Genomic DNA, 13,794 nt, shown 5'->3' with positions numbered 1-13,794 from the left:
GTATGTAAAGACAATTTCTAATAATCCATATTTTATTCCTATTAGAGAATAAACCTCTCCCACTGCAACAGCTGCTACTTTTGCAGTAGTGCCCATGTGGACGGTGTTTTTTATTTTCATTTGCAATGAATTACAGACATGATTAATGACATCTGTATCTACACTCCAGGTTCTGGTAGATAACACCACTAGACATGTTTCAACTAATGAATTAAATACACCTAAATTGTTCTTAGTTCTAAGAAGACAGTCTACCTTAATGTCCAAGTCCTATTTCCAATCATTACAATTGGGACTACTAAGTCTTTTTTATAGTATAACAACTAGGGGATTGACAAACATTTTAAATCCTAAGAATCACAAAAATATTTGGTCAAGATCAATTCTTTAAAATCCCTATGAATTTTGTAATGTCACGATAGTGTGGACGTATACAAAATCAAAGAGGAGATTTTATCCATTAATTTTATTATCTCGTCAACTTTACTTTATGACGAATAAAATTAATAGTTGATCTGTCTTTGATCAAATATTTGGTCAAAACTATTTGAATTTAAAATAACATTGATTCCTCAAACAATATTATTTAAAATCTACCGACACCTCAAACACCGTGAATTTTACATGCCACGATAGTGTGGACGTATACAAAATTTAAACATTAGTAAGAGGAGGGTTTTATCCATTAATAATCTTGTCAATAAATCTTTATGACAAAATAAAATTACCTCAAACACCGTGAATTTTGTATGCCACGATAGTGTGGACGTATACAAAATCAAACATTTGTAAGAGGAGTTTTTAATTTTATAATCTTGTCAACCTATTTATTTGACAAATTAATAGTTGGTTTTCTTCGGTCACACAAACAATAGCAGTGACTCCGATGGGGAGGATACTATTAGACGTGCCTAAGTGTATACCATTACTTGACACTAAGTCCATTAATAAGATTGTGCTCCTTCCGATGGGGAAGATCACACGCTCTTAATTAACTTCCTATAGTCATCCAAAATGAAAGTTTAAGCTAGTGATCTGCAAACAAGCTCATCCGATATGGAGGAAAGCACTCAGAGCCAACGCGCAAGCTTGTTGCATCACTTATAAACCAGTAATGGAGACCGTGGAATTTATTTAAAAATAAATCCCTCTCCCACTTAGTTATTTAAAGTGAGGAATTTTAGCATGCATACTAACAAGCACACACAACACAGCATAAAAAGCAATAAATAGAAAAACTAATTTTCAACTATTATGGATTTTATCTATTGCTGTCCTCCGTGTGTCATCTTTGGCCACCACCACCGGGTCTAGTTGTCGCATCCATCTTGCTCCTTGTTCCGCTACGCCTCTGGTCCTCAAAAGGTTCCATGCCTTACAAGATTCGATCCGCGACATAAATAGAATTTTACATTTTTCGATCCTATATTCCTCGAAGGAATGTACATGTAAACTAGATCGAACATAAAATAAAATTTACATCCATCGATCTTATATTCCATAAAAGGAATGTACATATAACTAGATCAAAAAATAAAATCCTAATAAAACTAAATACAACTCCTGCTGTATTTTATAATACAATCATGCACACATAATAAAATGCCCTTGACATGTCCAAGGGTCCAATCACACACATAATAACCATAAGCCATAATAGTTGGATCCTACATCCACAAAGTTAGCACATCCTACTATTAACCTGCCTAAATTATGTATGACATGTGCATAATTAAACTAATACCAAATACACAGAGGCAAAACCCTAGCTCTGATACCAATTGTTGGTTGCTACTCGGAAAACCTAATAGTTCCACTGTACAAAAATTTTGTACAAAGATCTGAACCTTTTCCTAGCTACCATGTGTTCTTTTAAATTAAACTTGGATCGTCTGCGGAACTTAACACATTTGATCCAAAGTTTAATCTATTTGTTCTTTTAGGTTTAGACTCGGATCTCCTGCGGAACTTAACACGTTCGATCCAAATCACCTAAGTTATTAATTTCATTAAATATTAGTTTCCAAAATTGGCTTCCAGTACTGACGTGGCGAGGCACATGACCTTCTTGGATATGGGAACAACCACCACCGACTAGACAAAACCTTTTAAGGAAAGTTAATATTTAATTTCCTTAAATAACTTTAGGTCAACCGAAAAGAACAATCAAATCACAAAGAAAAGAAAAAAACAAAAAAACACAACATCGAAAACAAATTCGAAATACTAGAATCGCATGCCTCTTGTATTTGGTATTATTTCTAAAAATAACTAGTATGATGCAGAAAGGAAAAATACTAGTTATACCTTTTAGAAAGACCTCTTGATCTTCTACCGTATTCCTCTTCTAACATCGGACGTTGTGTGGGCAACGATCTTCCAAGATGAGGACCACCTAGTACCTTCTTCTTCTTCCTTCAAGTTTCGGCCAAACACCAAAATCCAAGGATGAAGAACCTTTTCCACCAACTAAGCTCCAAGGGATGTAAGCTTTCTCTCCTTCTTCTTCTTCTTCTCCTTCTCCAAGTAGTATCCGGCCACCACAAAAGCTCCAAGCAAGGAAGAGTTTCGACCACCACAAAGAGGAAGAGAGGAAGAGAGGATGGCCGGCCACAACACCAAGGAAAAGAGGGAGAGAATAATAGAGGTTGTTCACCCATGAAGGCTCCTCTACCTCCTCTTTTATAATCCTTGGTCTTGGCAAATAAGGAAATTTGAATAAAAACTTCCTTAATTCTTTTGCCATGAAAATGAAAATTTTATTTAATGAAAAATAATTTTTCTTCTCATTACTATAATGGCCGACCACACCAAAACTCCTAGCAAATAAAAATTTTAAACACAAATTAAAACTTCCTTATTTGCTTCCGGAAATTTTATAAAAAATATCTCCAATAATTTTTATCCCTTCATGATTGGTTAAAAGGAAATTTTATAAATTAAATCTTTCTTTAAACATGTGGATAATTTCCGAAAAGTTATCTCTAAAAATTAAAATCTCCTTTCAATCTACAAATAAGGAAAGATATGAAATCTTTTCTTAATCTTTTGTAGAAACTAATAAAAGAGAATTATTAATTTTTTAAACTTTCTTTTAAATCATGAACATGGTTAAAAGGAAAGTTTTTACCAAAATTAAAATCAACCTTTTAATCTACAAATAAGGAAAGAGATTTAGCACTTCTCTTAATCTTTTGTAGAATCTTATAAAATGAAAGATTTAAATTTTTAAACTCACTTTTAAATCATGTTATCCACATAAGAAAAATTAAAAAATAAAAATCCTTTTATTTTAATTTGGGCCGGCCATACCAAGCTTGAACCCAAGCTACGGCCGGCCACCTTGAAGCACCCATGAACCAAACTTTGGCCGGCCCTAGCTTGGTCTCCAAGCTAGCTTGGCCGACCCCTATGGGATGGGTAAGAAGGTGGGTATAGGTGGGTATAGTACTCTATAATTAAGAGGCTACGATAGGGACCGAGAGGAGGAATTGGTTTTGGTCTCCCGATAAAATTAAGCATCCCGTGTTCGCCCCGAACACACAACTTAATTTTATCAATAATAATTCATTCCACTAGAGAACTATTATTGAACTACCGCACCAATCCCAAATTACATTTTGGGCTCCTTATTATGAGTGTGTTAGTCTCCCTATGTTTAAGATAACAAATGTCCACTAATTAAGTAAGTTACTGACAACTCACTTAATTAATATCTAGCTCCAAGAGTAGTACCACTCAACTTCATCGTCATGTCGGACTAAGTCCACCTGCAAGGTTTAACATGACAATCCTTATGAGCTCCTCTTGGGGGCATTCTCAACCTAGATCACTAGGATACAGTTTTCTTCTATAATCAACAACACACTATAAGTGATATCATTTCCCAACTTATCGTGCTTATTGATTTATCGAACTAAATGTCACCCATTGATAAATTAAAGAAATAAATATCAAATATATGTGCTTGTTATTATATTAGGATTAAGAGCACACACTTCCATAATAGCTGAGGTCTTTGTTCCTTTATAAAGTCAGTATAAATGGAACGACCTCAAATGGTCCTACTCAATACACTCTAAGTGTACTAGTGTAATTATATAGTTAAGATAAACTAACACCTAATTATACTACGACCTTCCAATGGTTTGTTCCTTTCCATCTTGGTCGTGAGCTACTGTTTATAATTTATAAGACACCGATAATATGATCTTCTGTGTGTGACACCACACACCATGTTATTTACAATATAAATTAATTGAGCAACTACATTTATCGTAAATGTAGACATTTGACCAATGTGATTCTTATTTCTAAATAAATGTTTATACCAAAAGCTAGGCTTTTAGTATACATCCTAACAAGACATAGGACCACACAAATCAGAATGAACCAGTTCTAACGCTCTTTGGCTCTATACCCCTTGGCCTTAAAAGATCTCTTGGTCATTTTACCTTCCAAGCAAGATTCACATGTTGGAAAGTTTTCCAACTCTAATGAACCCAAGAGTCTATCGGCTACAAGCCTTTGAATTCTACTTAAGTTAATATGTCCAAGCCTTAGATGCCAAAGATATGTTTGGTTCATTTCCGAAGGTTCTTTTCTCTTATTAGAATTAGAAGATGTGTTATTAATTTTCATATTTTGCTTTGTGGGAGAAATTGGATTTAAAGTGTATAAATTGCCGACCAATGCACCAGAACAGATCACCTTATTTCTCTTTGTAACGACATTGTTACTAAAGGAAACTGAATATCCATCCAAATATAGTTTAGAAACTGAAATTAAATTCTTTCAAAAACTGGGTACATAAAGACAATTTCTTAAAACTAATTTCCTATTCCTATCAAATGATAAGTAGACGTCTCCCACTGCAACAGTCGCCACCTTAGTAGCATTGCACATGTAGACAGTTATCTCTCCATCAAATAGTCGCCGAATTTCCTGGAACCCCTGCAAAGAATTGCAGACATGATCAGTGGCTCCCGTATTTACACACCAGGTGCTGGTAGATAACACCGCTAAACATGTTTCAACTACTAGAGTATGAGATATACCTTTATTGTTCTGGTTCCTTTGAGGACAGTCCGCTTTCCAATGTCCAGACTGCTTGCAGATGAAGCACTTGCCCTTCGGCTTCTTCATTCCAGCTTCCTGTCCTGTACTATGAGGTTTATTCACCTTCTTTGCTGAAAATACTTGTTTCTTCTTCTTCTTGCCTTTCGACTTAGAAGTAGAACCATTTTCAGCATAGTGAATCTAAGAACTGTGACGAAATATTCCTTCTACTGCCTATAGTTCTGTCAAAAGTTCTGCGAACGTATACTCTCTTTTGTTCATGTTATAGTTCAGGCGGAACTGCTCAAAACTTCTGGGTAGCGTTTGGAGAATTATATCGACCTGGGTTTCCCCATCGATTTCTCCCCCAAGGACTTGTATTTCATTCAGATAAGCCATCATTTTGAGGATATGATCCCTTACGGATGTCCCCTCAGACATGGTGGCTGTCATTAGCTTTCTCATTACCTCTTGCCTAGTAGTTCGACTATGGTGCCCAAAGAGTTCTTTGAGATTGTTCATTATATCATAAGCTGTTGGTAAATCTTGGTACTGATGTTGCAATACATTTGACATAGATGTCAAAATGTAACACCGTGTCATCTCATCAACTTTTACCCATTTCTTATGATACTCAATCTCCTCTGGGGTAGAGTCACCGTCAGGTGCATCAGGGCAAGCCTCAGTCAGTACAAACTTATAACTTTCAGCAGTAAGAACAATGTCCAGGTTTCTTTTCCAATCAATATAGTTGGGACCAGTAAGTTTCACTACAAGAAAAAAGCCTAACAACAACGATTTTTCACCGTTGTCGTAGCACATTTTGAACTGTTGTTAAAGGTCGTGTTGTTAAAAGGGGTGCCCAAAGACAACAGTTTTTAACCGTTGTCTTTGAAGGCAAAGACAACATTTTTACAACGGTGAAAAATTGTTGTCTTTTCCTTCAAAGACAACAGTTTTTCACCGTTGTCTTTGAGCGTCTACCTTTAATAACAGGGTCTTCAACAACAGTTTTAAACTATTTACGACAACGGTGAAAAACCGTTGTCTTTTTTAGATAAAAAATATAAAAAAATTAATACACAATTTTCTAATATTATAAATCATTCAAAATAATAAATTTCAAAATAAAATTTAATATACAATTATTTAACATTCAAAAATAATATCTATAACATTCTGAAGAAATTTCATAAGCAACCAACAAAATTTCATAAGCAATCAACAAAATGATAACACTATTAAAACAACGGTAGAACAATATAACACGAGATTTTCTACTTAGATGTCGGTGAAGAGGATGGATTGCAGCTCCTAGTGCTCCTTAATTTGTTAAAGTCTCTCCATTTTTTTAGCTTGTCGGCATTCTTCCCAATACTCTTGAGGACACCTATTCGAATAAAGATATATATTACAAATTAGAAACTAAACAGTATGCGTGATTCTAATTGCACTGCATAAATGTTACATAACAATAAAAACCATTTGATATAGTCATTTAACAGAAGTGAAAAAAGCGTTATCTATGTAACATAAATGGTAACATCTTGAAACAATAGTAGGAATGGCTACAATAATTACCTGAAACAACATAAATCGTTAGTTTTGAAGGCAGAATAGAGAGATGTCATGCAACTTTTAGAAATCAATGCAACATAATCTTAAAGAATAACATTATAGCAGGATAAAGATGCTAAAAAGAACAGTAGATTGAAAATAAAAAAACCACCAAAGAGTCTTTAATATGTACAAAACACCTTTTAGCTTCATGTTGAATACAAAGTGAACATAATCGAATGAATCGAGATGCAAATATTGCAAATGTAAGTTAGAAAAAAAACTAAGAAATGATAAAGTAACTGTAATTTAATCTAACTTATGATTTAATTCTAGATTTAGAGAAGTAAGAAGTGTAAGCTTTTCTAGATCACTATGTACAGAAACTGAAATATTAATAAGGTCATTACTTGTCAATACATGATGTTCCTAAGAGGAAGAAATGGACTTTAGAAATAAGATCAAAGAACAAATACATTAACTGCAAGCATAGAATATGCGTGGGTGATTACATCAAAGGTAGACTATAAACATTTATAATTGAGAAAATGAGGAAGGCAATGAATGGAGGAAATGAATGAGATTTTCTACTTAGATGTCGATGAAGAGGCAGCACTGCAGATATTGCAATATAACAAAAAGTAAATTCTTTTTTCTTAAACTAGTAAAGAAAAATAAAAGGACTAATGATCTATAAGTGTGAAGGTCTAATATGAGATTTAATGTTCACAGATTGCAACAATAACTTCACATTGCTTGGTAGTTGAGGAGGGAAAGGAATATATGGTTTCTTCTCCTTAGCCTTTACTTTCCTTTGAACATTCTTCCTTGATAGTGATCTTCAAAATTATATTAATTGTCAAGATGCATGCTATAAAATTGTTTAAACAATCACTTAGATAAAGTATACTGATATAATTTCAAGCATTCTCCTTTTCCTCATTCATTAGATCCTTTGACATCTCTTACCATTGATTGAAATTCTTTCCAGGTAAGGATGATGCGGTGAACGAGATAAATGATGTTTAGGAAATGCCAATGACCTTCAACTGTGCATATACCAAGTGAAAAAAAAAGGTCAGCACAATCTATAGCAATGGAAGGGTTTAATGGTTGGGTTTTATTTACTTACTATATTGTTCTCAGGCTCCCTCAAGTAGAATCCTTGGGCAAATAAAGGGAAGATGTTGCAACCTAATAGAATGTAGACCATCAATGCATGCATCCCTAGCCATTCCATAACCAAGGTTGGCTTCCTGTAGCCATAGATGTCAACCAGCACATAAACCCCAGTGAACATGACCCCAGCAGTCCTAGCAGTGATGCAAGTATAACTTGGTGTGTATAAAGCCTTGTTCATATGCATGCCTACACCAAGGATTACCAACTCCAATTGGTTGGGAATATCTGAGCAACAAAAAAATCAAATCGACACAATAGGAAGAAAGACAATGTCGTGGGTACCATAGAAGTCTAATGAAAAAGCTAATGCTAATAGACAAAAGGAAGCAATCATCCACTGCACAATCCTCTCCTTGTGATCCTGTAGTTTCCTCAATAGTGTGACGTATGTAAACAACACTAGTGGCAAATTAAAGATCCAAGTTCCTGTACTTTACCTTAAAGTGTATGATGACGTGCCCGAATTGCAATCCAATTAAGCAGGTAACAATTGCCATCATAGAACTGCAACGCCAACTAGTTTACATTTAGCTTCACACACATGGTAAATATCACAGAGATACATATGTAACTTGTTAATTTTTGGAGGTATTTTAGAGATTTGGGGATATTAATCTAACAATATGTATTTACTGTTTGGTTGTTTGGTAGTTCCCACTTGCTCATAGACTTGACTCATTTCATGAATGGTTATGTTATTTGTGGCATTGTTATTTTATTATTGCCATTAAGATGTTAAATAGGTCAAGTATAATATATACTTGTTTAAAGGAGACAATAAATTTTATAGTGTAGTTTGGAGATTTTAATTGATTAGAGTAAAAGTAATTCATTGCGGTTGAAGATAAAAGAAAACTTCAGTCATTAATTTGGAAATTACTTGGCTTAGAGGGCAATGGAGGGATAAGGGTCATATGATCAACTCCAAATAGTTGAGATGGTCATCACTATGCTGATGGAAATCATTGAAAATCAACGATAATATGAACAAAGGAGTTGAAAAAACTAGCAATAATAAGAACAGATTGATCAATGCAACAGTTGTAAATGTCAAAATTAGGGCTGGTTGCTTACTTTCGAAGCCCTAAGGCAACCTCACGCCGGCGATCGGATGGCTCTAGCTTGATCCCACGACACCATAACAAAAATTAGGGCATGGCTATACCTCAGACGCCGGCGACGATCCAGGGGAAATCGGAGCACAGGGAACCTACGCACTCCCTCGATCAACGGCGTTGTCGATCTGTCCTCAAGCCAAGGCGATGATGGCTTTGCGAAGGAAGGGAGAGCTCGGCAGTGTCGGCGTCGCGTGAGAGAGGAGAGGGAGGACTCGGCGACGGAAAAAGCTAGGGCTCGGGTGGAAAGAGTTGAGAAGAAGAAGAGATCAGGATGATCCGGGCTTCGATCTCTAGCAAGCTCCGGTGACATGCTACCAGTCGACGTCGACGATCATCAGAGGTAGAACTCTGTTGCCCGTCGCCTTAGTGTTGTCCGCGAGAAAGAACAAAGAACAGAGGAAGAAGGGAAGAAAGGAAAAGGTTCGGGAGAGGTGAGCAACTCGGGTCGGGATCGGCGTTAGGGAGAAATAATAAGAAAAGGAATATAAATAATTAAATATTTCCTCATTTAAACGGGTATTCCAAACAGGCCTTATCCGTACCCGTAATTTTGTCCCCTCAAAACACGTCGCATGAGCTCCGAAAAATTCCCAGAAAATTTCTAAAAATTCTGAAAAAAAATTCTATAAAGCTATTAATTAAATAACCCTATTTAATTAATTTCCCGATATCTCACAGATGAGCTCGATGTCGACAAGATCGGGAGAGGGGAAACTAGGGCACGGGAGAGGGGAAAGGGCGGCAGTGCGACTGCAATAGGAAACTAGGGCACGGGGAGAGGGGAAAGGGCGGCAGTGATTGGGAGTAACCGGCAGCACCCTCGACGGCTGGCGATGGCTATGTCTTCGGGAATGTGAGTGCAGCGCCGGCTGCGTCGGAGGTCAGCAATGAAGAGGAGATCGCGGTGACGGTGAGATCGGCAGGAGAAGAGGAGGAATGGGGAAAAAAATGAGATTGTTTAGATTTATATATGTAGGTTATTAATTAAATAAACTCCCACTTTATTGGTACTCGAAATAGGCTTTCTCTAAGTTTAATCAATTTACCCTATTAAATGTGTCATACCGACTCCGTTTATATTCTAAAAAATTTCTAAAAATTTTCAAAAAATTCTACCTCCCAAGGAAGCGCCAAAAAGTCGATGCGCTAACACTTTAAAGGCAAAGCAGTGAGAGCGACGAGGAGCGTCTTTCGCGGAGGAGTCGCGAAGGAGGAGTCGGAGATAAGTTTTTGTTCGTTGAAGAGTCATAGAGAAGTGGGTTTTAGGTTTTTTTTCATGAAGTTAAAAAAATTGTTATGTTTTTAGAATTCAACAACATTCAATAGACAACAGTTTAATAAAACAGTTGTATATTATCACATAAGCAACACTAAAAGACAATAGTTTTTTAAAACTGTTGTCTTTGACACACATTAGACAATAGTTTTTTGAAAAATTGTTGTTATTTAAAAAACAGTATAGTGAACAATAACAGTTTTCAATAAAACTGTTGTTAAATGGAAAAAAGACAACAATTTCTTGAAAAACTGTTGTCTATTAGGTGTGGTTAAATCCAATATTTCTTGTAGTGTTTGTTCTCTTTTAGGATAATGGCTAGTGGGTTGAAAATCATCCTAAGAATCACAAAAATAAACTTTGGTCAAGACTCTAAATTTAGAATAATATTGATTCCTCAAACAATACTATTTTAAATTAACCAACATCTCAAATCACCGTGAATATTGCATGTCACGTTAGTGTGGACGTATACAAATTCAACATTTGTAAGAGGAGGGTGTGACCCATTAATTTTATTATCTTGTCATCCTAACTTTATGACAAATAAAATTAATAGTTGGTTTCACTTTAGTCACACAAGACAATAGCAGTGATTCCATTGGGGAGGATACTATTGAATGCGTCTAAGTGTATACCATTACTTGATACTAAGTCCATTAAATAGGATTGTGCCCCTTCAGTTGGAGAAGATCACACGCTCCTAAATAATTTCCTATAACCATCCATAAAAGGAAGTTTGATCTAGTGATCTGCAATAAACCCATCCGTTGTGGAGGGAGACACTCAGAGCTAACACGCAGGCTTGTTGCATCACTTACAAACCAGTAATGGAGATCATGGGATTTATTAAAATCCCTCTCCCATTTAGTTATTTAAAATTGAGGATTTTTAACCTATCCTAGCATACATCACATGCATATAAACATCACAGTAAATAAAAGCAATAAATTTGGAAATTAATTTTCTAACTATAATGGCTTTTTTCATCACTGGCTTCAGTATGCTCCAACCCTAGCTGCTGCCATCTTTAGCCACTGCCATCGGGTCGAGTTGTCGCATCCACCTTGCTTCTTATTCCGCTGCGCCTCTGGTGCTCCAAAAGTACCACGCCTTGCAAGAATCTGATCCGCAACAAAAATAGAATTTTACATATATCGATCCTATATTCCACGAGGGAATGTACATGTATTCTAGATCAAACAAAAATAAAATTCTAAAAATAATATAGCTCCTGCTGTATTTTATACATACAATCATGCACACAAATAATGCCTTTGACATGTCCAAGGGTCCAATCACACACAATATCAATAAGCCATAATAGTTGGAGCCTGCAACCAAAGAGTTAGCACATCCTACTATTTTCCTGCCTAAATTATGTATGGCATGTGCATAACCTATTTAAATTCAAAAAATACACAGAGGCAAACCCTAGCTCTGATACCAATTATTGGTTAATCCTAGGAAAACGTACCGGTTCCACTGTACACAAATTTTTTGTACAAGTGTCGAACCTTTCCTTAAATAACCTATTGTATTCTTTAGAAGTTAAATTAAGAATCGCAGACGAAACTTAACATCATTGATTCCAAATTTAAATTATCTGTTCTTAATGGTTTAGATTTGAATCGCAAGCGGAACTTAACACTATTGATTCAAATCGTCCTAAGTTATTAATTCCATAAATATCAATTTCTAAAATTGGTTTCCAGGACTGCATGGCGAGGCACATGACCTTCTTGGAAATGGGAGTAACCACCACCACCTAGGCAAAGCCTTTTAAGGAAAGCTAATATTTATTTCCTTAAATAACTCTAAGTTAACCAAAAAGAACAATCGAATCACAAATTCGAAAAAGAAGAAAATACAAAATCGAAAAATAAATTCGATAAACTAGATCTATTGCCTATTGTATTTAGAATTCATACAAAGAAAAATAACTAGTATGATGCGGAAGAAAAATACAATTTATACCTTCTCTTTGTAAGCTAATGACCTCAAGATCTTCTGCTGTATTCCTCGCCTCGCCTTGGACGTCGTGTGGGCAACGATCCTCCAAGATGAACACCACCCAAAAGCTTCCTCCTTCTTCTTTTAAAATCCGGCCACCAAGAGATCCTCCAAGCAAAAGAATAAGAGTTGTGTCTCATGAAACCCCCTCACCCCTTCTTTTATATTACTTGCCCAAGGCAAATAAGGAAAAACTTTTTACAAAAAATAAAATCATCCAAGAGTTTTTCCTTTTCCCTTTTAATTTTTCCTTTTCCCTTTTAATTTTTTCTTTTCTTTCCTCTTGATTAAATCAATCACCAAAATTAATTTTTTGATGATTTTATATTTTTTTATTATGGCCGGCCCCTTGCTTGGGCACCAAGCAAGGTGGCCGGTCACCTCATCAAGAGGAAAAAGGAATTATTTTTTATAAAATTTTACAAGAAAAATTCTTATAAAATTTTACAAGCTCTCTTTCCTAAAGTAGGAGTTAAAAAAGGAAAGTTTCTAAAAATTAAAGCCATGTTTTAAAATTTAAAAACTCTCTTATAAAATTTCCTTTTGTAACATGATGATAGAAAATTTTAATTTTAAAACTTATCTCCCTTTTTTTTCTTAAACCATGAGGATGGTTAAAAAAGGAAAGTTTTAAAACTTTTAAAACTCTCTATTAAAACATGTGGCCGAATTCAAATAAGGATAGTTTTAAAAATTAAAAAACTCTCTTTTAAAACTTATAGTTTTCTACAAAGAGAAGATTTTAAAAATTCAAAACAACCCTCCTATTTGAATTAATATTGGCCGACCCCTACAAGCTTGATCACCAAGCAATAGGGCTGATCCCTATAAGAGGATGTGGCCGGCTATTGCTTGATCACCAAGTAATGGTCCAGCCCCCTTCTTGGACACCAAGAAGAGCCTTACATTTGGATGGACTTGAGGCTATAATCAGGCTACGACAGGGACCTAGAGGAGAAATTGGTTTTGGCCTTCCGATGAGCTTGAGTATCCCGTGCTCGCCCTGAACACACAACTCAAGTTCATCGATAATAACATATTCCACTAGATAGTTATTACCGCACTACCGCGCCAATCTCAAATTACATTATGGGCTTCTTCTTATCATGAGTGTGTTAGTCTCCCTGTGTTTAAGATTACAAATGTCCACTAATTAAGTAAGTTACTGACAACTTACTTTGTCACGCCCCGAGGAAGTCCCTCCCAAAAAATTTCGGCAACACCTCCCCTGTACCGGTGACAATCTAAACCTCACATACATACAAAATACGTCAGCCACATGCGGCTGGGATATATATACATAAAATTAACCACAACCACGCAGTTGAATATGTAGCCCACACGGCTATATCAAAAGCACAGCGGAAAACCAATATGAAACCCACAAAATCGAAAGTCCACAAAACACACCACAGATATAAGTCCACAATACACGTATCAAGACATAGTATGATATAACAACATCAAATCCACGAAACATAAAATGCTAATAGTAAAAGACTAAAAATCGATAAGGATCCTCGGATGTAACGCGGGAAGTGAGACCGGCTGGCAGCATACTCCAAGTAACTCCATGTCATCTACCTACTA

At 35.7% G+C, this 13,794-nt stretch overlaps 1 protein-coding gene across 4 annotated transcripts; it reads right to left on the bottom strand.

Annotated features, from left to right (window-relative positions):
• Positions 1-6,502: 6,502 nt before the first annotated feature.
• LOC122001463 lies at positions 6,503-9,359 on the bottom strand. Of its 4 annotated transcripts, XR_006117379.1 has the most exons (6): positions 8,872-9,359; positions 8,235-8,301; positions 8,080-8,158; positions 7,748-7,983; positions 7,585-7,664; positions 6,503-7,454 (listed from the first exon to the last, which is right to left on the bottom strand). XR_006117379.1 is itself a non-coding variant. In XM_042556218.1 (5 exons), the coding sequence occupies exons 2-5, from the start codon at positions 8,295-8,297 to the stop codon at positions 7,413-7,415; spliced, it is 420 nt and encodes a 139-aa protein (XP_042412152.1). In that variant the 5' UTR covers positions 8,298-8,301; positions 8,872-9,359; the 3' UTR covers positions 6,503-7,412. The 4 variants fall into 4 exon arrangements, 2 of the variants coding, with proteins under 2 accessions (XP_042412152.1, XP_042412153.1); XM_042556218.1 differs by lacking the exon at positions 7,585-7,664; XM_042556219.1 differs by lacking the exon at positions 6,503-7,454 and having other exon boundaries at positions 7,461-7,664.
• Positions 9,360-13,794: the final 4,435 nt, after the last annotated feature.

This window comes from Zingiber officinale, chromosome 7A, assembly GCF_018446385.1.
Source record: "Zingiber officinale cultivar Zhangliang chromosome 7A, Zo_v1.1, whole genome shotgun sequence".
In the NCBI taxonomy this organism is placed as follows: domain Eukaryota; kingdom Viridiplantae; phylum Streptophyta; class Magnoliopsida; order Zingiberales; family Zingiberaceae; genus Zingiber; species Zingiber officinale.
The sequence above is the reverse complement of the archived record's forward strand: the minus strand, read 5'-3'. Positions and strand labels throughout refer to the sequence as shown.

Coding starts and splice junctions, on each gene's coding strand:
- LOC122001463 (XM_042556218.1), bottom strand. CDS start 8,297: ATGATGGCAATTGTTACCTGCTTAATTGGATTGCAATTCGGGCACGTC. Junction 8,159..8,234: donor ACGTCATCATACACTTTAAG/GTAAAGTACAGG, acceptor AGGAAACTACAG/GATCACAAGGAGAGGATTGT. Junction 7,455..7,747: donor GGGAGCCTGAGAACAATATA/GTAAGTAAATAA, acceptor ATAATTTTGAAG/ATCACTATCAAGGAAGAATG.